This window comes from Coregonus clupeaformis, unplaced genomic scaffold (genome assembly GCF_020615455.1).
Source record: "Coregonus clupeaformis isolate EN_2021a unplaced genomic scaffold, ASM2061545v1 scaf0011, whole genome shotgun sequence".
Taxonomy (NCBI): domain Eukaryota; kingdom Metazoa; phylum Chordata; class Actinopteri; order Salmoniformes; family Salmonidae; genus Coregonus; species Coregonus clupeaformis.
The window spans coordinates 101,934-128,417 of NW_025533466.1; the positions used below are offsets into that span (position 1 = coordinate 101,934).

General features: G+C 42.0%; 1 protein-coding gene across 1 annotated transcript in view; it reads left to right on the plus strand.

Moving 5' to 3' along the window:
- ipo11 (importin 11) overlaps window positions 1-26,484 on the plus strand; it is a gene marked incomplete at its 5' end in the record, with an annotated part of 149,279 nt that overhangs the window by 97,878 nt on the left and 24,917 nt on the right. Inside the window, 2 exon segments of the mRNA XM_045212406.1 lie at window positions 9,722-9,817; window positions 11,701-11,785. Of these exon segments, the coding sequence (XP_045068341.1) occupies window positions 9,722-9,817; window positions 11,701-11,785 (181 nt within the window).

Consider the following 26,484-nt stretch of genomic DNA (forward strand, 5'->3'; position numbering starts at 1 on the left):
CAGAAGTATTCAGACCCTTTGATTTGAGACTCGAAATCAAGTTGTAGAAACATCTCAAGGATGATCAATGGAAACAGGATTCACCTGAGCTCAATTTCGAGTCTCAAAGCAAAGGGTCTGAATACTTCTGTAAATAAGGTATTTCAGTTTTTTATTTTTAATACATTTGCAAACATTTCTAAAAACCTGTTTTCGCTTTGTCATTATGGGGGTATTGTGTGTAGATTGATGAGGAAAACATTAATGTAATCCATTTTAGAATAAGGCTGTAACGTAACAAAATGTGCCTGAATACTTTCCGAATGCACAGTATATTGTAGGCTATGTATTGGATACCAGCACGGTCATTTGGTCTTGCTTGGGCTCATAAAATGTCTTTAATGTAGGGCTCATGAAATATAATTAATATGTATGGCTCATCAGGATCAGGTAGCATCAGGCTTGAATTTCATGCCGATCAAAGCTCTAATCAAATGGTGATATTTATGTGTTTTATATATGCTTTAGACAACACTTCTGAGAGAAAAGTGATTTTTTTCACGGAATGGAATGTTTGTTTTTGTGTGTGTGAGGTGACCGTTGCAGTAGTCTTGACTAGATCAAAAAACATCTCCCTGGCTCTCATATAAAAGGGTCACTCACACCTCTCTCTGACGCCAAACAGAGTGCAAACATTGCCAGGGTCAATTCAGGACTGTCCTCGTCCTGAAAGCAAAACCTGTTACTGCTTTGTCGAGATATTGATCAACTTGACTCAAAATATTGACAAAATAAATGTGCTACGGTACTGATGGTGGGTGGTGTCATAGGATACAACCGTAATGTCGAACCGAACAGCTGGAGCAGGAGCTTTGTGTATGAGTCTCAGGACTTACTAAGACAACAAATATTTTTTACGACTGATGGTCGATAAATAATTCATTTGATATTCTATTTTCTTATTCTGTTTTATGTGAGCCAGACAGAATGAGCGCTGAATTACAAGCACTGAAATTATTATACTGTGGGAGATAGCCGAGTGGGAGGTAAAGCATATTATTGAATCTTTTTGGAAAGATTTGCAATGGATTCAGGGTTAATTTCTCCTCTGGAAGTCTTGTGTTGTATGGCGGTAAATTCCTTATCCAGATTCTGGGGGTTGAGTTTTCTTTTGTTTTGATGTGACAATCGTACTGTAGGCAAGTGGGAGTTCTTTTGTACACCCCCTCCATTGCTATGCATCAGCAATTTCAAATGACAGCCTTTGCTGGCTGTGTTGCATCTCCAAACTACCACCAAACCCCTATTTCATACAGTCACAGCTGAAATGCTATAGTTTGATGAATTTTGTAGATGTCACCTCAAAATCGAATCGTACGGTGACTGAGTATTAGTCCATACACAGTTGATTTACTGTTTAATGGATTACATTTTTTGTTGGCGAGCGAGCAAATACACCTAGCAACCTTACCAAAAGATTTTAGACTTTTGGTATAATTGTTTTGAAATGACTCACAGGGACCACAGTTTCATTTTTCAGAGGCATATTCTGCTGTTTTATATAATTAATGTGCTAGCTGAAATATATAGCAGTCTACTAAAGTAATCAGACCTATTCTTATTATTCTTAGTAATGAACTGCTTCAGCTTCTATTCAGCTTGAATTCTACATTTAACACATCTCCAACTACCATACAAATATTTTTAGACAGCTGAATCACACACACACAAATGTTCTTCTGGAAATGTACCTTTCGTAGTTTAGTCATATTTTTCTTACCTTAGTAGTGTTTACTTTGCTGGCTGACTACTATCTATTTAGTTGCAATATCCCATAAATTGAATACCCAACTTGAAGTATCTATAAAACAAGTTTGCAACCAAATAATCCAAAAGGAAGTCTACAGCAAATATTTCCCCCTAAAATTAGCCTTCTGTTCGCGATTCACAAATTATTATTTTGATTCACATTATTTGATTCACCGTGATTGAACCGAATTCCAACTACTACAATGGCTAAGTTTGGGAAACGCTTATTTAGCAGATGCTCTTATCCACAGCGACTTAGTCAGTGCAATCCATTAATAAATGGAGATTAAAAATAATTGTGTTGTGTAAATTGGCTGTCGTGTGTGTCAGATGGGGATAACAGCTTCTGCTTTGCCAGTAATTTAATGTAAATATCTGATAACACGGTGGCTTCAGATACCGACTCGTCTCACTTAATATGCAATTATTCCACTCACTAACTGTTCCTTGCCATTTATATTTAAATGGTTTATTGTTTAATTTTGCAGCCTCCTCTTTTGCAGTCCTATCTTATGATAATGATGTTGGATGACTAGTTTATCTTCTGTCACTGAATGTGAAATCAGTGTTCTGGTTTGAAGAGGCTAGAGAGGTGTTGGTCTGAGTGCGGTACCACTAGAATCTCCCTTCATTTTCTTTTAAAAGTGAGCATTTAGCTCACCATAAACTATTCAACAAAAAAAACAATCTAAATCAATTTGTATTTGTCACGTGCTTCGTAAACAACAGGTGTACTGTAGACAAACGGTGAAATGCTTACTTATTCAGTCCATCACTAAAACCCTTAACATATTTCTTTCATTCTTTTACTGTAAAATAAATGTACTGTTTTACAACGGGTTTGTGTTAATCTCTAAGCCATCGAAGGAAACGTAGCTTTTATTCCTTATCAGCAGAGGAGAGGTTATTGGACTGTCTGTCCTCCTGTTTTTTGGTCGTAGTATTATCACCTACTTGGTCAACTTTGAAAGGACTTTTGCAGGTCTTTAAATAAGTAAAGTACACCTTTTGGAATCCTAGCTCTTTTAGGTCATTTTATCCTCTATTTAACATGCATTAATTGCGTGGTCAGTTTCATGGAAGAGCGCCCTGGTCATCAGAAATGCTCATCTTAATTGTTGCTCCGTCAGTCCATGGGCATTTGTAGTTTGTTTGGCCTGGTAAATTGGCATGCCATTCTTCCAGACATATGTGTGGAACTACAAGGATTGTATGGCATTACAATGAAACTAAAGTGAGTGAGTTACTGCTTTGCTGCTGCAATGTGGTCAGACAGATAAAGAGGGAATCAGTTCTAAAGAAGTTACTCCATTGTGGCATTTATACTGTTGCTTTTGTTTCAGTTTGATATCTCAAGAGGGAGATAGAAGTTTCCCAGCTGGTAATGTCCTCAAGTCACAGAATACATCAAAAATACAGGTTTAGTTCAATCTTATCAACCCAAATTCCACCACAGAACCGGAAATGTACAAAACCGGAAGTTTCTTTGTACGACACTGATATGCGTCATCGATAGATATGCGTATGACACTGTTAAAGAATGAATGGAGAAGAAAAATACCCTGCCTGGCCCTAGCACTAAGAAGCATTGCAACTAGCTACATACAGTAAGAATGGATCTTACCTTGCTCCTCGGACACTTTGGCTTCCCTGACACGTCTATGTTTTTATCTGCTCTGGAATGTAGGACGAGGTGTCGAGCAGGAGGGAATTCGAACTGACACAGCCTCACTTGTGATAAGAGATCTTTAATATGATGCCAGACGCTTACTTCAATCGGTTGCCATGACAGCCAAGCCTGACACTAATATCAGGGGATTAAGGGTAGGGGTGTCCAATAGTGCGTGTTACACAGCAAGGTTATTAAAGTAGGAAAATGTTATTAAACGCATGACTGGAAATAGGAAAGTATCCGAGACAAGTTTGTCTGTTGGCCTCCAAAAGTGGCTGAATGTCATTTGTATAATTGTTTGCCTCTACTTTTCATGCACCTTGTTCAGACTGTTATGTGAGGTGGCATCAGAATAGTTTTTCTTTAGGCTATTGTCAGTTTTTAAGATAGGGCTTTGCATTCTGTGTACTCTGGCAGTTTGAGGCTTCTTTCAATACGGTTGTTTTCTCTTTGAAAATTGTTGCTTGAATCAATGGCTATGTTAATATGGATACAGCAATGCATGTTTTGACTTGAGGGTAGAATTTTTGTACCTAAGGGGTAGCTGTACATTACTACTATGGCAAAACGACAGCATATGTATAACAACTGACAATTGCCAACTATTGACAGACATTTTGTCATGAATATGAAAAAGCTACTCATTCTACAAAATAAAAACGTATTGGCTGTGGATCAGTATGCACTTTGACTGAGTAAGAAATTGTTTTTTTCTCTTTCATTTTTCATACAAACTGACTTTGACTCTGGCCGGCTCGACCACAGATCAAACAATGAGCCAGATGTTTCACCGGATGTATAAATCTTAAGCATCCGGTTGGCATTTCCACTCACCACCAAATATGGTGATGAGAGGAAGCCCAGTGGGAGAAGATGGAGCGAGATGGATTTTGTCTGCTAATTTTCTCATCAATGATCTCTACATTCGATCTCTAGACTTTACCCTTCGCCAAAGTTTCAAAAAATTGCATTGTTTAGGAGTACATGGGTGCATTGAGCTATTGCACATGTGCGCTTCACAGAGTAGGCGTTCCCTAACAAAAATATGCTAATACCTGCTAGAACGCGCCAATAGGATTGCGCTACCTCGTGCTTGGCTCTGCCCACCTCCTTGCTTGTTCTGCCCACTATGATTCATTTGCTCCCATTGGAAACGACAGGCTGTGGTCTATCTTGGGTTAGTTATAAAAATATTTGGCTCGACTATCCAGCCACTCACAAGTTTGATGCTGAGTTTGATGCTCCACTGCTCTCTTTATCTCAAGTTATTTTCCCCTCTCGTTTTGTTCCATTGGTATGGCCAACCCACTCTGTTCTCACCCTTTCAAAGAAAGACTCAAATAATTAATCTATGAAATAGTTTTTTTTTCATAGGCATGGGGTGTTCAATGGAAAACATTAAAGTAACTGAAATTCTGTATCTTCAGCTTTCTGAAGGAAGTGTAGTTTTGACAGCATAGTCCTTTCAGATCTGTTATTTAGTTAGCTAGTTAGTTATCTAATGTTTGTTAGTCGGTTAGGAAGCTGGTTAGTAAGCTAGTTAGTTAGATAACGTTAGTTAGTTAGTAAGCTAGTTAGCTAGCAAATAACTTGGGAGAAAGCTAGCTAGCTAGGGGAACAGGGTTTGAAGTTGAAATGGAACCAGCCAGCTTCATGTTTTCACAGATGTGTGCCTTCAGTAATTCAACCTATAGGAACTGTTGGAACCTTTGAATAAATACAAAATGTAGGATGACATGCAGAGAACTGATAGAATTCACCATGTTGCTATGGAGAATGCTTGAACATCCAACATGTAACAAACTCTGGTGAATGTTTCATCAGATTTTTAATAGATTGTAGTGCTTGACTTGGTCTGAAATAGGTGCCGGTACTCAATTTGGGTGCCGGTACTGTTTATATTTAGGTGCAGGAGCAACAGGAGCTTAAGCAGTAGAACATTTTAGGTGCCGGCACTCAGCTCCGGTGAGCTCCTGCCAAAGTCAAGCACTGATAGTGTATCTTCGATGCACTGAACTCTGCTGTCAAATGGTGGCTGGAGCTTGTCTTCCCCATAGTTTCTCACCACATTAGAGAAAAGTTTTCTTCCTCTCTCCTCCATTTCCAATCACTCCCCCCTCATTCCCCACTTTCTAATATGCTCTCTTTGCTTGTCTTATTAGTAGAATTTTCTTATCTAAATCTTCTTTTACCCTCTCTTTCTTGTTCACTCTCTTTTCCCTCCCTCACTTCATGTCTCACCCGGTCTCTCTCCCGCCAAGATAGCACCAGTGGTTACCACCTAACATATAGTAATAACGTCATGTTATCACTAATACATGACTGTCAAATAAAGCACTACCAGTGGGCTAGTTTAGCAAGAATCCCCCCACCCCACCCCACAAAAAAACAAATAAAACACTTGTACTTCAGCAGATGTCGAGGTACCATCATTGTGCCTCAAAAAAAGGCATACAGTTAAAGTACCATCAAATCCCAAATAAATGGTTTTGCCCAACTCCTTCTAAATCCAATATCTATCTACACATACACTCTACAGATTATTACTACACATGGATATAATCAATGAATTCACTTTACCTCTCTCCATCTCCTCTCTCCAGCCAAACTTAAATCCTCGTCACCAGAATGGAATCGACTGGCCTGTCTCTCCAAATCAATGTCTGAAATACAAGCTTGGCCTTCGCTACTCACACATAGCTTTGTGGTCCTCTGTAGCTCACTTGGTATAGCATGGCGCTTGCAATGCCAGGATAGTGGGTTTGATTCCTGGGACTACCCACACGTAAAATGTATGCACGCATGACTAAGTCGCTTTGGATAAAAGTATCTGCAAAATGACATATATTATTTATTATTATTATAGCCCCCATTTAGACCGCTGATAGCTTATTAGTAATTTATCGTTACATTATTATCCCTTTCATACACAGCACTGGAAAGTTGATAGGGATGTGTTTAGAATGTTATGGATACTCTACTTTTGTGAGGCATTTCGCTGTCTCAGACCGTGCTATTAGCCTTTGAACCATAGATCATGTTTTCCATTGTAATGTCCTAGTACATGTGTAGACTAGAGCAGTTTTGGATCTTTGAAAGATGTTCTCTTCATTCCCTTTCATGTATTAGTTTTGTTAGTTCATACTGCAATTTCACAATAGGCCTATGTGTTTTTATGCCCTCCAAGTATTGGGTTCTTGAAAACAAAAGTAGGTGAGTGGTAGATGAGTGGTAGATGAGTGAAACCAACAGACAGCCGGACAGAGAAACAAAGCAATTAGAAAGACCAAGAGGGAGGGAAGGAGGGTGAGCGGGAAAGAGAAAAGTGTGTTGTAATGGAAGTTGAGGCCCAACGGGATAGGTGTTATATATGTTATTTGATCTTCTGCTCCAGGGTTGTCTGACATATGTCCCATGGTCCCCGGGGATGTCACTTCTCTCCATGTTTGCACACATACAGTGCATTCGGAAGGTATTCAGACCCCTTGACTTTTTCCTCATTTTGTTACATTACAGCCTTATTCTAAAATTGATTTAAATTGTTTTTTTCCCTCATCAATCTACACACAATACCCCATAATGACAAAGAAAACAGGTTTTTAGAAATTGTTGCAAATGTATAAAAAATAATAACATTTACTTAACTATTCAGACCCTTTACTCAGTACTTTGTTGAAGCACCTTTGCCAGCGATTACAGCCTCGAGTCTTCTTGGGTATGATGCTATAAGCTTGGTACACCTGTATTTGGGGAGTTTCTCCCATTCTACTCTGCATATTCTCTCAAGCTCTGTCAGGTTGGATGGGGAGCTTCGCTGCACAGCTATTTCCAGGTTTCTCCAGAGATGTTCGATCGGGTTCAAGTCCGGGCTCTGGCTGGGCCACTCAAGGACATTCAGAGACTTGTCCCGAAGCCTCTCCTGCGTCGTCATGGCTGTGTTTAGGGTCGTTGTCCTATTGGACGGTGAACCTTCACCCCAGTCTGAGGCCCTGAGCACTATGGAGCAGGTTTTCATCAAGGATCTCTCTGTACTTTGCTCTGTTCATCTTTCTCTCAATTCTGACTAGTCTCCCAGTCCCTGCCGCTGAAAAACATCCCCACAGCATGATGCTGCCACCACCATGCTTCACCGTAGGAATAGTGCCAGGTTTCCTCCAGATGTGACGCTTGGCATTCAGGCCAAAGAGTTCAATCTTGGTTTCATCAGACCAGAGAATCTTGTTTCTCATGGTCTGAGAGTCCTTAAGGTGCCTTTTGGCAAACTCTCGGGAGTGGCTTCCGTCTGGCCACTCTAACATAAAGGCCTGATTGGTGGAGTGCTGCACAGATGGTTGTCCTTCTGGAAGGTTCTCCCATCTCCACAGGGTAACTCTGGAGCTCAGTCAGTGACCATCGGGTTCTTGGTCACCTCCCTGACCAAGGCCCTTCTCCCCCAATTGCTCAGTTTGGTCGGAAGGGGACTGAATACTTTCCGAATGCACTGTACATGTTTGGCACACACGTGACACCAAAATCATTGCTGTGAGATATAGCCACACACCAGGGTTTGCGTTAGGAAAATGTGGCGCAGGACATTTGATCGGCAATATTTTAATTTACTGGACGTTTGAGAAATTTGCCGGACCCATATGCATTGGTTGTGTAAGCTGATTAGGGCATCCACCCACAGTGCTCAGAATGACAGAAATGACATTTAGATTATGGTCATGAACAGTAATCCAAGTCGAGGATGCAACGATGTGCAGTCTTTCTTACCGAATTCTGAGGACCACAATGGAAATAAGTCACAGACTTTATTGTGTCTTATCCTCTATGATTTTACTTGTGTGCATGTATGGCTTTTTCAAATTTTATGTATGCTTGTTTTTCTTAAATGGTCGAATTAATAAACTTAACAATGTGCACTTTGAAGAAGTTAAAATAACTGTCCACATTTACTTTTCCTCAACCAACAAGACAGATAACGAACAGCAACATCACTAGCCTATGTCAATCTACTATCCCCCATAGTAGAAAGGTTTACCTATTCTATTGGTCAGCGTGTCGAGAAAGAAATAGCCCAAACTGACTCTGGGACAGTTGTGGGACGATAGATCCCAAGTTCATACAACCAGTAGGCCTAGGCTACATTATTATATATTTTTTTTTAAAGCAATGAGTCTGATACAACAGATCAGAACGTTTAGCTTAAAATGTTGATAAACTATTATTTCTTCACATTATAAGCGCAGCAATACACACAAGGCAGTAGGCTACGTGCGAATGTTGGTTCCGTAATGTAATTATCGGGAAAACACCAGTGTCTAAAGAGCACCGCACATGTGAGTGGTTTCATGTTGTGGAGATGAAAATATCCATTAGAAATGTTGGAAGAGAGGAGATCTAATTGGCTACTTTGAAGTAATGTAAGACGTGCCTCATAATACTGTATGTATTAAAACGTTCAGGTAAAATCTTTTTTTATATATTTATTAAATGCATTGCCTGCTGCCTCCAGCTCATTGCAAAGTGATGAAGCCAACCTTCCGTTGCCGTTTGAGATGCTGCAGCTCTGATGAGATTTTCAGTATGCTGTACGTGTGATAAATAAGATACATAACGAATATACTGTAGTCTACACGCGCCAATTTAAGTCCACTAAATTATGCAAATTAACCCATAGTAAAATAAGCATTAACAGTCACGTATTTCCATCGACTGGTATTTCCATCAATGAATAGGCTAAAAGCATTATTTCACAATGGGATTTTCTCTTCTTCTTCCAGATAATTGGTCAGTGCCAATTCTATTTTTCGGCTTTTCTATATATAATTGTTTTTTGTCCAAAAGCCAGTTATTACAGGCTAACGGAAACCCTGCCACACACACGTGCACTATATAATTGAAACATTTTACATTTTTGTAATTTAGCAGATGCTCCTATCCAGAGCGACTTACAGTAGTGAGTGCATACATTTTCATATTTGTTCGTACTGGTCCCCCGTGGGAATCGAACCCACAACCCTGGTGTTGCAAGTGCAATACTCTACCAACTGAGCCACACGGGAACACACAATTCTCAAAGGGATCCACCTGTGTGATCCCTGACACTGTGGATGAGAGACACTGTGTGCTCTGTCTACTTCACTGCATCATGATCCAGAATAAACTGTCTCTTATTGTGTCCCACTGTGGAGATGTTCTGTGTTAACTCTGTGGTTGGTGTTCATGGTCTTGTTGTTGTGTTGCAGTTTGTCTTTAATGTGAGTTTTTGTGTTCCAGTGTGGTCCAGGAGAAGTTCTGTGGCATCATCAACATCTGTGTGGAGGCGCTGCATGATGTGATGACAGAAGACTCCGACACAGGAACCCTCAAAGAGTACGTCTGACCTGAACGCAACCACAACACAACCACAATATGACCATAGCTTGCCCATAGCATGACCACAGCGACTGTCAATAGAACTGATGACAGAAACGGAAAAGCATGAGATGCAAAACGGATTTAGTCTGAAAAGATCATTGAAAGTCTGTGAATGTGAGAAACAGAAAGCAAGAACCACAGTGACTATGTTTAGAATCTGAGGGCACCTCAATTAAATAGGAATCAGCGGGAGGAATCTGAACGACATCAAACCCAAAAGCCTAAAGAGAAAGTAACGTAATCCCATAAGGAGGGGGTGTGGTGGTTCAACATGACATATCTCTGTGGCTGTGCCAATCTGGGGATTTAATGGTGTGTGAAATGGCACATGGAACAATGGTGCACGCCGTAATAGTGTTTACCCCAGACATATGATAGCAGCCCTAGCCCTACCGATCCCCGCCCAGACAGCAATCTGGCATGCGGAGTTCACACTTCAACTCCTCAAGTTATTTTCTCTTACTTTGGCTGTTGTTGAAAGTTGTTAGGAATCAGCTCTGCGCATCCTAGCAAATTGCTTTTATTGTTTGCTAATGCAATAAACTGACATACTGATGTAAATAAAAAGTTGACGCAAATAGTTAGAGATTACTGGGTAGTTTGTCACCACCATGCTTGTGTATTTGTTTGCGTCAACTATCCATGTGTAGGTCATTGTCACGAAACTGACATTTGACCCCAAAAAACTTTTTCACGACATTCCCTCTTGGATCACTGAGATTAGATCTGTACTTATCTATTTCAGAATTATTATTATGTTTTTTGATCAGATATTATGCATTTTACCACAATCTCCACAAAATTCTCATTACCGTAACAGTCCAAAAAAGTTATCAATTTAAAACATATTTTTGATGTTGCTCCACTAATTAAAGGCCTGAGTTAAACAACATTCAAAATAAAAATATTTGAAATTACATTTTAAAATTATAGTAAAATTTTACATTTTTACCCAATTTGAGCTTTTTAGCTGTTTCGGTAATGAGAAGGTGAAGTGGGGTAAAGGGTGTGTTTGAGAATAAAATCCTCATTCTGAATGCATATACAGTAAGCGAATACATTTACTTAAATTCTACTAATTCTCTAGATGATTGGTGTTTTTACAGGAACTTGAAAAAGTGTTACGGTAATGAGATGTCCAAAGACACTGTTTGTAAATAAATATTATAGTTTAATGTCAACTTCAACTAGTATAACCATTTTTTGGGATTTATGACAAACAACATATTTTGTGTTTTATCCATGCAAGTTAGGTTTTTCTAATGTAACATTTTATAAAAAATGACCAGAGAATTTAATCCGGACGCATTTTGGTAATGAGAATTTTGGATGAATATTTTAAAGATTTGGGCTAAAATGTATTTAAAATAAGACACTAGACATCTTAGTCCTCATAATTATAGTTGATATTTGCAGATGCATTATGGTTTTGTAACTCTATTTGCTACAGACATGTTTAAAACTGGTTTCATGAGAATCCCCCGTGTGATACTTTTGTGTAAATGTAAATTAATGTGTGTGAGTATGTTTGTGTGTGCAGCGATGTGTGTATGATATAGGAGAGTGAAGCCTCAGTGCTGTCAGTGCATCATAAGTTTTAGATGAGATGTCATGCCCTAAGGTTCTCTCCCCTCGATGACTCTTCATCACAGTCACCATCTCTGATACATTCACTACTGCATTATCAATCATACGTCTGCATGATTCATGGGCCTACCGTTGGGCCATATGCGTTGGCGCATTGTACATGTTAATGTGTGTGGTGCATGTATGCGTGCGTAGGGTATGTTGGTACATGTGTCTGTCCATGTGTAACTGTGTGTGTTTCTCTCTGCTAGCTGTATGCTGATGAGCCATTTCGAGGAACCCAAGCTGACTGACGATGAGGAGCCTCCCACAGAACAGGACAAGAGGAAGAAACTGGTGAGTCTGTACATACACACAGAGGACAGTGCCTCCTGTTAAATTACAACCACAACATTTTCTCCCCACTGCAGAGCATGTTGTAATTTGGTTTTGTTTCATAGCATTGACAACTTTCTGAGCTATGATTCTCGTTTTACGTGTGTCCCTCCTGCTGTGTCTCTGTATGGACAATCATGGTTCCTCTGCAGACTCCACAGGTGGTTCACAGTGGGTAAAATAATAACGCTATATATTAAAGTATGCTATATATTAAAGTATGAGATTACTCTCATAAACAGATTGGATAAGTTGGTGGTGTGTTGGTGCACATCTACACACATGGGTGTGTGGGAATAAGTGTATACGTGAGATAGTGTGTGTGTGTGTGTGTGTGTGCGCGCGCGCATGGTTTTGTTTGCATGTTTGTTTATGTCGGCACTGTGGCAGTGTCCCACAGCACTTATCACCTCAGCCCTGATTTTTCCCCTGAGGGTTAAACAGCAGAGCACAAAGAGACAGCAGCACTATAACACACACACACAGCTGGCACTGTTTGTTCCAGCGCAGCTCCCTTGAAGGATGGTCGCTGGGTTCACAATCTGACCTCTCTCTCTCTCTCTCTCTCTCTCTCTCTCTCTCTCTCTCTCTCTCTCTCTCTCTCTCTCTCTCTCTCTCTCTCTCTCTCTCTCTCTCTCTCTCTCTCTCTCTCTCTCTCTCTCTCTCTCTCTCTCACTCTCACTCTCACTCTCACTCTCTCTCACTCATTGTTGATCTGCATGCTAGCCAGCAAGGTGCAAACATACTCGTTTTAACTGTAGAAGAGCGCTAAATGTTCTGCCTTAGATCCCCAGTCCAACACAGAGATATCTCACACCTGCACAGCCGCTGTGTGCACTCAGAGACTGTTTCTAGCAGATGGGTTTGCTTCAGTAGTTGTGTGATCTGGGGCACAGGCCTCTACCACCTGTGTGGAACAAGGCCCAGTCGGAGCGCTCTAGAGTGTAGCAAAACACACACTCCTTCTCACATCTCTAGTGCTGCTCGTCGCAGGGCAGAAACCCTTTCCCTAGCCTCCATTAAAGAGACAGAATAACTGCGAATATGCACCGTTCTGTGTACCATTTCAACTCCTTTTCTCAGAAGGGCTTAGAAATAAGCAACAAAACCATATTTTTGAAGACTGCTCATTTTTAACCTTCACTTTACCTTTTATGTTGCACTTCACATATTTAGTCTCCTCAGGAGAAAACAGGCGCAGACATTTCAGCTATCCTGAAAGGCCTCAAGCTTCTTCCATGGATTCTGTTTAAAAGCAGCAGACAGACATCAACAGGGGGACAATGAATAAACCTCTGAGGTAGACTGGACAAACTGCACTAAACTGTCTAGACTAACACTAGTCTAACACTAGTCTCTTGCTCCTCAGTCGCTCTTTAGATTAAATATTTAATTAAATGATGTTTCCAGACCTCATCAGACTGCACAATGAACACATTAGCATGCCAGTGAGTGTCTCACCTGCGCAGTTGAATAAAAGTTGTGTGTGTGCTTGTGTATGTGCATGCAAGTGTACCCTGTTTGTGTCCTGTGTGTCACCTGGCGAAATTGTAGGAAATGTAGTCTGTGAGGTAACATTTGGCGTCTGTGTGTGTGTAACAGTGTATCTGTTTCTAAGTCATGTTTGTGTGTTGCTACTGTGTCAACAGTGACCTTTGGCTAAGTGACGTCCGGGGCTCCCCGTGACCACTCTATAAGCCACGATTCCTGGTTGTGCTTCAAGTGTTCCTTCACTTATTAAACACTCGAAGTGTGTGCGTGCGTTTGTGTCTGTGTGACAGTATATCCATATTTGTATCCCCTGTGTTCAGGTGCTGCACAAAATAGTGCAGAAAATGGATCATCTGCAACTCTCATATGCTCCCAAAGTGTGGATTTTTTTTTTTTTTTTTTTTTTTTTGCTGTTATCAACTCTGAACTCTATATTAGTGCCGTAAAGTGCCAACTAATTAAATCAGTGGGCCTAGGATGGAAATGATCCTATCCTGAGATGCAACACTGACTGGCTTTGTCAATCATGAATGGATGTCAATAGATGCATTTTGTGGAATTCGGGTAACATGCACACATTTCATGTCGGGGTTTGGCCCTTGAAGTGTAAGATATGAACATCTCTTCCGATGTAGTGTGTGTTTGAAGTCTGGGTGGGTGTAGAAGGAGCAGAGGTTACAGCAGCAGTTGTAACAGTGTTTGTATGTGTAGGGCTGGCACAATTACTGTTTAACCGTGTCAAAAATTTGGCTGGCCAATTAGTCATCCAAAATTCCATGACCCTCACAACCCTGTGTGTGTGTTGTCAAGAGGGTAACTTGGCCCGAGGTTGAACTCTCACTGGTGTGTGTGGTGAAATATCCTCAACTTTCCTTGTCAGTCTCCTCTCATATTAATTACATATACTTCATCTCTCACTGTAGAACCTCACTAATGTACAGACAACAGCCAGGAAGACCAAGGAGTGAGCTCTATCATACCTCCCTTCCCTCTCGCCCTCCATAGCTCCATCACTCCCTTCCGCTCTCAATCTACCTCTGGATTTATCTCTCTCCATTCCTCTATACCTCCTTGCCCATACCTTCTTTTCTCCCTCCTTCCCGCCGTCTGTCCTCCCTCCACCACTACTGAAGTCACTAATTCGACTATTAATAAACAACTAAAATATATTATCCCATTACTATTTATAATACAGTCCCTACCTCTACACTAGCTTCACATTTTAAACACTAAAATTAATTTGGACAGCTGAAGCAAGTCACACAATTTTTCTTGGAAAATGTTTTATTCATGCCTGGAGGTCCCTCTGCTTGCAGATGATGGTTGCTGTATCTTTTTGGATGAAGAGATTTCCCACGGCTCTGCTGTCTGAATAAAAGATTAACAGAATAACAGAGGGATACATGTGAAGTTAGGCTGTGTTGTGTTGTTCCCTCAGACTTCTGCTGTTTCTGTGCCCTCTCTTTCACTGACAGACAACTCCTGGTGGAGAGCTTCCTTAGTGTGTCCTGCCATCAGTCTACTATATGTGTGTGTGTACTAGCGGGGTGTGGGTGTTCACTGTGTGTGTGTTGTGTGCACGTGCGTGTGTACTAGTGGGGTATGTGTATGTCCAGACTTCTGGATCCCTTGTTTCTACTACCTCTACCCTCAGGGGACTCTATACAAGGGCTGTGTGTGTGATCAAGGCAATTTGGATAACGCTTGCTCATTATAGAGTATGAGGTAAAGAAAACCAGGACTCAGAGCTAGGCCATTATCCAACTGAAATGCACACTGTGTCTTACAAACACACATAGTCCTAGATACACACAGTCTCTCACAAACACTATACCCATATACACAAACTCCAGACAGAGACACTGGACAGCACTTTGAGCAAGATGGCGAGAGCATTGATGATAGGGGGTGGACAGAGGGGAAAAAAACTGCATATAAAGAAGGGATTGAGGAAGGCATAGGAACATCAATGGGGGTGGGGCAGCACTTTGAGATGAGAGCATCAGGGATAGGTGGAGGAGGCGAGAGAAGAGGGGAACAAAAAGAAGGGGATGAAGAATTGACTAGGAGCAGAGGCAATGGTGTGATGGGCAGAGTGTGGAAGATGGAGTGGAGGATGGATGCTGAGTGACAGAGGGTGCTGAAGTCAGAATGTGGAGTGACGAGGTGGGATGGATGGTTGGTTTGGTTCATATGCTATTTTGTATTTTTGATTTGATATTTACTGTTCAGGCATGGCACCCCCGTGCAGGACACAATTGTTTGCCTCTTTTGGGGGTTTAGGCCAGGGTAACTGCTATAAATGTAGGGTTGAAATAAAGCTGGATTTGATTTGTGAACGCGATTGTATGTGTATCTGTTTTTGGAGTGACCTGCAGATGGAGTGATTTTGGCTCGTCCACCGGTGTTTGCTATCAGTGTTTTGACTGGCGTGTCTAACTGTATGTGTGTAGCCTCCAAAGGAAAGTTGGAGCTTGGTTGTCACAGTCTCCTCCAGACTTTTCATTTTTTAGTACAATGTATGTGTCTGGCAGGAAATGTCCCCCGGAGCATGTTGGAGGTAAAGACAGTCAGTCCTCTAAATCAGCTTCAAGTTGATATTATTAAAGATGGTATCAAGTATGAAGTGGAGTGGAAAGGGGACGCTCACTAAAGAACAACTTGAAACACTCTGACATATAAACTATCAATCTGTCACCACAGCTAAAAGCATTTAGTTTACACATTACCCATGTTATGAAAAATACAACAGTAGAATAGTGATGGGGGAAAATCGATAGTTGCATATCGGGATATTATTTCTGACGATGTATCGTTTTGACTATCGCAATATTATTTTTGCGCTAGTTGGCTGTATATGCACCAAAACTCCAGTAATGTACTTTCATAGCTTGTTCTCCATATTCTTTTTAAATACGGAGCCAATATGTTTTTAGCACTTTTATTTCCCTGACTGATCAAAGCTCGTTCTCATGGCTCTCTGTTGGCCCTCTGCAGAAGACATATGTTGAGCAATATGTTTGGAACATCGAATTGCAATAAAATCACAATATAGAATCGCAATACATATCGAAATGTGAGAATCGCAATACATATCGTATCGGCACCTAAGTATCGTAATATCATCGTATCGTGAGGTCCCTGGCAATACCCAACCCTACAGTAGAAGAAGTGAAGAAAAACAATATGGTTGAAACCCAGTCGTAATGGGTCTGAGCAGGACTTTTTCAGTGTGTTCAGTTGGGGATTGTTTTGGTTCTGAGTGGTTGTGATGGCTCTCATCAATCATTCCATCCTCACACTTCCTCTGTGGATTTACTGTCCTCAAACAGATGACGGAGTGAAAGAGATGCACCGCTGATTTTGTTTTGGCCCAAACACCACTGTGTACGCTTCAAAATGAAGAGGAATGATCCTGAAATGACTTTTTGTCTCTCATAATTCTCAAGAGTTTCTCAAGGGTTCAGCTTGTCCTAACTACCATGCGTTACTTCTCAATAGCAGAAGAAATAGGGCACTACTTTAACTGGAAATGTCTTGTTTGTTCAATTTATCCATGATCTCTTTTAGCCCTGAACTAATGTCTTGCATAATTGGTCAGATGCTCGATTAAGTTCTGGGTCCATACATGTTAAAAGAAGAGATGCTAGAACGAGTGGAACCGGAGCTCCACCCTCTCTCTTTGCAAGTTACGGGCAAGTGTCCCGTCCCCTTCCGAAATTCGAAAGATGTTAACACCTGTGAAATTGTGATGTCCAAATAAACAGTAACTAAAAAACCTAAACACCTGAACTAATGCTGCTTGTTATCGCACGCATCCCATAGCATGATGACATCTACGGTACCAGAATGTTTACATAGTCTGTTTACGAGAGATTAAATTATGACAGCCCTTTCACAGACTCTCCTTGACAACCACAAGTACCGCATTCGCCCAATCCTGATTTGTCCAAGTAACCAGTGATGAAAAACCCAAGCACCAAAACTATTGCTGCTTGTTATCAATCGGTGCCCATAGTATGAAGACAGATCTATGGTACCATTTACATTAACGTATTCTGTCCTCAAGAGATGAACTTGCCCCTGATCATTGACCTCCCCAAATAATCCCCTTTATGAACCATAATGTGAATGACAAGGATTTTGTCTTGCAGAGCACCCATAAAATCTTATACTCTAAGCATCATCCACTAGTAGCCTGGTATTGCTTTCCACTACTCCCCAGCTGATAGGCTAAAGGCGTCTGCATACTAGGTTTGGTTTGCTCCTTGCAGAACTCGGCAAATGGAAGCGAACATCTGTGCCTCACATACTCCCTTAAAAGACCTTCAAAAAGCAGCAAAATTACTGTTTGTCCCTCTTAAGACTCGGTAGTAACAACATAGTCAGTATACACTTCCTCAAAATAGTCAGAATTAATCGGATAAATCAAGAAATCTGTAATTACGCTTAACAAAAATATAAACGCGACATGCAACAATTTCGAAGATTTTACTGAGTTAAAGTTAAATAAGGAAATCAGTCAATTTAAATAAATACATTAGGCCCTAATCTATGGATTTCACATGACTGGGAATACAAATATGCATCTGTTGGTCACAGATACCTTAAAAAACAAAGGGAGAGGCGTGGATCAGAAAACCAGCCAGTATCTGGTGTGACCATCATTTGCCTCATGCAGCGCGACACATCCCCTTCGCATAGAGTTGGTCAGGCTGTTGAATGTGGCCTGTGGAATGTTGTCCCACTCCTCTTCAATGACTGTGCAAAGTTGCTGGATATTGGCGCGAACTGGAACACGCTGTCATGCACGTCGATCCAGAGCATCCCAAACATGCTCAATGGGTAGCATGTGTGGTGAATATGCAGGCCATGGAAGAACTGGAACCTTTTCAGCTTCCTGTTTCCACATGGGGTGAGGGTGGCGGATGAATGGCACGACAATGGGCCTCAGCATCTCATCACGGTATCTCTGTGCATTCAAATTGCCATTGATAAAATTATATTGTGTTCGTTGTCTATAACTTATGCCTGCCCATACCATAACCCCACCACCACCATGGGGCACTCTGTTCACAACGTTGACATCAGCAAACCGCTCGCCCACACAATGCCATACACGCTTTCTGCCATCGGCCCGGTACAGTTGAAACCGGTATTCATCCGTGAGGAGCACACTTCTCTGGCGTGCCAGTGGCCATCGAAGTTGAGCATTAGCCCAATAATAATAATAATATGCCATTTAGCAGACGCTTTTATCCAAAGCGACTTACAGTCATGCGTGCATACATTTTTGTGTATGGGTGGTCCCGGGGATCGAACCCACTACCTTGGCGTTACAAGCGCCGTGCTCTACCAGCTGAGCTACAGAGGACCACCAATGAAGTCGGTTACGACGCCGAACTGCAGTCAGGTCAAGATCCTGGTGAGGACGACGCACGCAGATGAGCTTTCCAGAGACGGTTTCTGACAGTTTGTGCAGAAATTATTCGGTTGTGCAAACCCACCGTTTCAGCTGTCCAGGTGGTTGGTCTCAGACGATCCCGCAGGTGATGAAGCCAGATGTGGAAGCCAGATGGGCCAAATTCTGTAAAATTACCGAGGCGGCTTATGGTAGAGAAATTAACATTCAATTAGCTGGCAACAGCTCTGGTGGACATTCCTGCAGTCAGCATGCCAATTGCACGCTCCCTCAACTTGAGACATCTGTGGCATTGTGTTGTGAAAATCTGCACATTTTATAGTGGCATTTTATTGTCCCCAGCACAAGGTGCACCTGTGTAATGATTATGCTGTTTAATCAGCTTCTTGATATGCCACACCTGTGAGGAGGATGGATTATCTTGGCAAAGGAGAAATGCACACTAACAGGGATGTAAACAAATTTGTGCACAACATTTGCGAGAAATAAATGTTTTGTGCGTATGGAAAATGTCTGGGATTTTATTTCAGCACATGAAACAATGTTGCATTCATATTTTTGTTCTGTGTAATTTTGCATCTAACTAAAGGTGTGTTTGTAAATTCACCCTGGCAACCTACTCTGATTTCAGAGCACTCTGGTTTGAGAGTGCCAGAGCGCAAACTAATTGAGGGATTTATGAACGCCCTAACTTGTTGTTATGACAGATAAAGGAAACATCGACTAAATAAAATACTTTAATTGTTGCAAGTAACACAGTAATTGTTAATAACCCTCTTGCTAACATGAGTCTCAAGGTTCAGCTCGCCAGAGTTAGAATACATCATGATAAGCTGTAGACCATACTATTGACCAAATTAGTTTTCATCTATCATTTTCTTAGCTGTCTACTTACCACCACAAACCGATGCTGGCACTATGAACGAACAAGCTGTATAGGGCCATAAACAAACAAGAAAATACTCACCCAGAGGCAGTGCTGCTAGTGGCCGGTGATTTTAATGCAGGAAAACTTAAATCCGTCCTACCTCATTTCAACCAGCATGTCACCTGTGCAACTAGAGGCTAAAAAACTCTAGATCACCTTTACTCCACACACAGAGTTGCCCTCCATTTGGCAAATCTGACCATAACTATCCTCCTGATTCCTGCTTACAAGCAAAAACTAAAACAGGAAGTAACAGTGACACCCTCAATACGGAAGTGGTCCGATGAAGCGGATGCGAAGCTACAGGACTGTTTCGCTAGCACAGACTGGAATATGTTCCAGGATTCATCCAATGGCATTGAGTAGTTTATCACATCAGTCACCGGCTTCATTAATATGTGCATCGAGGACGTTGTCCCTACAGTGACCATACGTACATATATCAACCAGAAGCCATGGATTACAGGCAACATCTGCACTGAGCTAAAGGCTAGAGCTGCCGCTTTCAAGGAGCGGGACACTAATCCGGACACTTATATGAAATCCCGTTGCACCCGCTGACGAACCATCAGACAGGCAAAGCGTCAATACAAGACTAAGATAGAATACTACTACACCAGCTCTGACTCTCGTCGGATGTGGCAGGGCTTGCAAACTATCCCGGATTACAAAAGGAAACACAGCCGCGAGCCTACCAGACGAGCCAAATCCCTTCTATGCTCACTTCGAGGTGAACAACACTGAACCATGCATGAGAGCACCAGCTGTTCTGGACTACTGTGTGATGACACATTCCGTAGCCGATGTGAGGAAGACCTTTTAAACAAGTTAACATTCACAAGGCCGCAGTGCCATACGGTTTACCAGGATGCGTACTCGGAGCATGCGCTGACCAGTTGGCAAGTGTCTTCACTGACATTTTCAACCTCTCCCTGACCCAGTCTGTAACACCTACATGTTTCAAGCAGACCATCTGTAGCCATGAAATTCTTTGAAAGGCTGGTCAAGGCTCACATCAACATCATCATCCCAGGCACCCTGGACCCACTCATATTTGCATACCGCCCCAACAGATCCACAGATGACGCAATCTCTGTTGCACTCCACACTGCCCTTTCCCACCTGGACAAAAGAAACACCTACGTGAGAATGCTGTTCATTAACCAGAGCTCAGCGTTCAACAGCATTGTGCCCTCCAAGCTCATCATTAAGCTAAGGACCCTGGGCTGAACACCTCCCTCTGTAACTGAATCCTGGATTCTGTATGGAGGAATGGTCTAAGATCCCTCTTTTTCTCTGAGCAATTGTATTAGCATGAAATAATATAATTTAACAAAATGTTTTGCATACAATATAGCTCAGTTATTTGAATTCTTAATTTATACAGTCATTTTTGCTCATCTTTATCAAGGGTGTCAATAATTTCGGACCTCACTGTAGTGTAAGAACTGGGTCTTTGTGTGCACAATGGGAAATTTGCACATTCACATTTTAAATGAATACCATTAAGCATGAAGAGGACGTTTTAATGAATAAATCATCATAATGATCTATTTAATACCCTATAATACCCGCTTCCCTCTCGTAATGTAGATACGTTACACATATAGCTATGGGTCTGAGAATGGAGTGTTTGTGTCCAGTTTGAATTTATATAGCTAGCTACTGCCAACCATTGAACTGTATACACAGCTCCAACTACACACCCTATCACTTTAAACGTTCACTAGGCTCTACACACAATTCAGATATAGTCTAGTATTTAGTTGGCTGTAGGGGATGGACATCATCCCATAGGGAGAAATCTTTTTCATACTCATGTCAAGCGTTTGATACTTTACGAGCGTGGAACTCAAACCATTGCACAAATAATGCATTGACATCAATCACAGACTTGCAGGAAAGTTCTCATTGCTCACGCTTATGAGGTTAAGAATGGACCCATAGAGAATAGAAAAACATGAAGGATATTATTCAAACTATGCTCACCTCTTGATCTTAACCTCTCCATCTCCCTGACTTAATTTACCATATTAAACCACAGTTCCAGCCCCTTTGAAATACAGCCCAGGGGTCATATGTATGAAGCATCTCAAAGTAAGATCTAGGAATCGGTCCCCATTGTCTACATAATTGTATTCATTTTGATCTAAAAGACAAAGCTGATCCTAGATCAGCACTTCTACTCTGAGACGCTTGATACATACAGCCCAGATCTCACAGCATTGTTTCATGGTGTATCTTATCTTTGGCTCCCGCCAGTACTGTGATACCTCAGCTTCCAACAGAGGTGCCCATTAAGGCGTCAGCATGCTTCAGTTCAGCTGGCGCTTAGCCGAACTCGGCTAGGCAAACCGAACAAGTGTGCTCGTATACACCCTTAAAAGACCTTCGCATGAAAAACAAATCAAAAGCGGCAATAGTACTGCATGTCCATTTTGAGACGCCGTAGCCAGTATACACTTCCTCAAAATAGTCAGAATTAATCTAAGATAACTCAAGAAATCGGTCATACATTTTGACGTTTTTGCTGAGGGGATCTTAGTCGCGCAATTCTACATCCAGCTAAGATGTTTGGTGCAGTATTTCTCAATGGAAATAATGTGCATGAAAACAAGTCAGCTCTCGTTGAATGACAACAGACTTTATTGAAGAATCCCTATTGTTTGTCCAATCACTGATGAAGGGGCGTAGACTTGGGCTACCGACTTCGGCTTGCCTCTGGAAAAAACCCTCACGAAGTCCAAAACTAACAAAAACTTTACAAAATATTGTCATAATATATGCACAAACACTTCCAAACCGTTTTGGCTGGGAAGCAGGAGGGGGGGCATTTAGTGTGCGTGATGGTGGGTAGAGGCTCCTCCACCCCCACTCATGCTATTAGAGAGAGCACAAACATATACGCACACACAAACAGAGGCTGCTGAAGCCATCAGGAGAAAGGTCTAATTTGGGGCTCTTTGAAGTGGGAACATGGTGACCCTTTCATCTCTCTCAGTATGGAGAGAACAGAGAGAGAGAAGAGGAGAGCATGGTCTCCATGTGAAGGAGGGCAGATGATGAAGAGAAAGAAAGCCTGGATCTGACCCTGACAACATCCAGAACTACAGTGGCTTGCGAAAGTATTCACCCCCCTTGGCATTTTTCCTATTTTGTTGCCTTACAGCCTGGAATTAAAATTGATTTTTTTGGGGTTTGTATCATTTGATTTAAACAACATGCCTACCACTTTGAAGATGGAAAATATCCCCCGTGGGGATGGTGTTCTCGGGGTGATCAGAGGTGTTGGGTTTGCGCCAGACATAGCGTTTTCCTTGATGGCCAAAAAGCTACATTTTAGTCTCATCTGACCAGAGTACCTTCTTCCATATGTTTGGGGAGTCTCCCAAATGGCTTTTGGCGAACACCAAACGTGTTTGCTTATTTTTTTCTTTAAGCAATGGCTTTTTTCTGGCCACTCTTCCATAAAGCCCAGCTCTGTGGAGTGTATGGCTTAAAGTGGTCCTATGGACAGATACTCCAATCTCCGCTATGGAGCTTTGCAGCTCCTTCTGGGTTATCTTTGGTCTCTTTGTTGCCTCTCTGATTAATGCCCTCCTTGCCTGGTCCGTGAGTTTTGGTGGGTGGCCCTCTCTTGGCAGGTTTGTTGTGGTGCCATATTCTTTCCATTTTCTAATAATGGATTTAATGGTGCTCCGTGGGATGTTCAAAGTTTCTATCTCACTGATCACTCCCAGTTTGTAGCCATCGGTCCTAGTAGGTCAGACACAGTGACGATCCGCCAGGAGGTCCTTCAAGGCTCGGTCCTAGAGCCAACACGGTTTCCTATCTGCCACTGGTAAACATCTTGAGGAAACACGGACTGGGCTTTCACTTTTATGCATACGACACTCAGCTGTATGTCTCCACAAACACTGACACTGCCAATGCCACTGCACTCCGGGTCAGTTGCCTGCAGGACATCAAAGCATGGATCCAGCAGAGTTTTCTGCAGTTAAACTGCACAAAGACTGAGGTCTTCCTAATTGGCTCTCACACCATAATTAACATCAGCAGCTACAGCCTCAATATTGATGGTGTCAAGGTCCTCCCCTCTATTGAGGTTCGCAACCTGGGTCTGATCATTGACAATTGGCACTTGTTTGAGGCCCACATTAAAAGTGTGAATAAAGTATATTTTTCCATCTACGGAACGTTGCCTGGTTATGACCTATGCTGTGACAACCTGCAGCTGAGCGACTCATCCACGCCTTTATCTCATTCTATCTGGACTATTTTAATGCCCTGTTTGTTGGCACATCTGCCAAGTGCTTATGAAGGCTACAATATGTCCAGAACTGTGGTGCACGTATCCTCACCCACACCTCCCCCCATGAGCACGTCACTCCATTGCTGTTCAACCTCCACTGGCTCCCCATATGCTTACAATTCTGGTTCACACCTGTCAAGCTATCCACAACTCTAGGCCCAATTACCTGTCTGACCTCATCCTACCCTCCTGCCTCACGCACCCTTCCGGCCTCCAGGTCCAGCTCCCTTCAGCAGCTCCACAGCAGACTAAAAACTATGGGTGACAGGGCTTTCAGTTGTGTTGCTCCTCAGCTGTGGTACGCGCTTCTGGTCACTGTCAGGGCTGCAGAGTCTCTGGCCTCGTTTAAGGTACAGCTAACTGTTGTTCCATGTAGTGAATCTGTTATTCAATGCGTTTGTATGGGCTAATAGCAGTAAGGCCAAATAAAAAATGTCATCAAATAATTGTGTATATATATTTTTTTTACTTCAAGGGGTCTTAAAATTCTATATCAAATAGCAAAATGATCCTTGGTATGACATTCTTAAAACAATTCCATATAGCTTAGTATTACCCCCTCCTCCCCAGCTTAGACAGGGCTTAGACTCTTATGGGTTAATATGAGAGGAAGGGTTAGAGATGTAAAGCCTGGTCTTCATATGACGTTCTGGAGGGGGGAAGGTGCGAGAGAGGTGTCTGTCTGGGAACCAGAGAAGGATACAGAGAAAAGAAAGGAAGATAAGAGGTCAAACTGTTAGGCATGGTCTTTATGTGGAGGTCGGGAGGAGAGACTCGTAGTATCAGTCAGGGGTAAGGGATTGAAGGCAGTGTCTTTATAGGAATGAGTGAAAAGAGCGAGAGAGCTTGGGAGGTGGAGTAGAAGATGTGTTAGGGATCAGAAAGAGGAAGGAGCAGAGGAGAGGTGTAGGATGTATAGCGCTATCTTTATGTTTAGGAGGGCAAGGAGCAGGATGGTGAACGAGGGAGATGACGGGAAATGGATATCTAGAGGAAGACAGAAAAGGAGTGCAGAATGAAAGACATTTGTACAGGGGGTGGCAGAGAGACTGCTGGCGAGGAAGAAATGTTATAGGGAAAAAAAGCACTCAGAGGTAAATTGCTGACATTTGGCCATATAGTGGATGTGCTGGTATTGTAATTGAATGGAAGACATGATTTGTACAGGAAGAAGGTAGAGGGGGTGGGAGAGAGACAAAGAGAGGTGTTACGAAAAAAAAGAAAGAAAAAAAAAAGATAAAGCACTCAAGAGGTAAATTGCTGACATTTGGCCGTATAGTGGATGTGCTGGTATTGGGATTGAATGAAATGGAAGACATGATTTGTACAGGAAGATGGTAGAGGGGGTGGGAGAGGGACAAAGATGGCAAGGAAGAGAAGTGTTATGGGATTGGGAAGAAAAGAAAGCACTAAGGTGCAGGTTGTGTTCCTTATGTAAGGAGGGAAGAAACAAAGAGGGCAGAAAGATGATGAAAAGTGAAAGGAGGACTGATTTTAGTTTCAGAGAAAAGAACGAAGGAGAAAGGGTTTCATGTTCTGGCACCCTAACAGCTCCACGTATAGAGGATATCGTCCTCTCTTTTCTACAGGGGGTCAATCTCTCTTTCCCCCTCTCTCTCCCCTCCCACTTTCTCACTTTCTCACTAAGTCTTTACAGTGACTAGGATAGGATAGGCTTTGCCAGGGATTTACACTGTAATACAGCCTTTTGGCGCTAAATTACTGAAGCCATACTGGTCCGAAACAATACTGCTTATTCTCTATGATAAAGATGTCTGGCAGCATAGCAGGTATCGTCAGGCAAAGACACACACAGTAACCCACTGAGCCACAGAACAGCCATTCTGCGTCGATTGTTATATTTGTGGAAGGTTTTGCTTCATTACGATCGAAACATCTAAATTGCAGACATTTAGCTGCATAGTGGATGTGCTTGTATTGGAATTGAGATGTCTGTATTTGTTAACTTTCAGATTTGTATTCTGTAGGTCTATGAAGATGCACTGCTGTAGTTATTGTAGATGCAAAGTGTATTATGTGCCTGCATGCATATCTGTGCGTCAAATATGATATGCAGAGGGAATAGGGGAGTGATAAAGAATATTACCCAGTGCTCTCAATCACCTCTGGTGTGGGGTGGTATGGCTACTGCCCTGGTCAAAATATTTAGTTTTAGTCAAAAAAGGGTTTTCTATATCTCATGCTAACCAGTTTAATCATGGTTTCACGCTTTAAAACTGTGTGCTTGTCTTGGTCCTTGTGTAAGCATGTGTGCTCAGGCTCCAGTGAGAATGCTCTGACCTTTTCCCACCGTAATGGAGGGCTTTCAGCCCGTGTGTGTTCGTGTTTGCTCGCTCAGACAGCTTAGGCTCCCCTTCGCCGTCACGCCGTTTAGCAGGCCCTCAAGTGAAACCCTCAGAACCACTGGCGCACACAGTGGGGCCGTGTCGAAAACAGGGATGGGCATTTGAAATGTTTTGACTGTTGGAGTACTCACATGATATGTT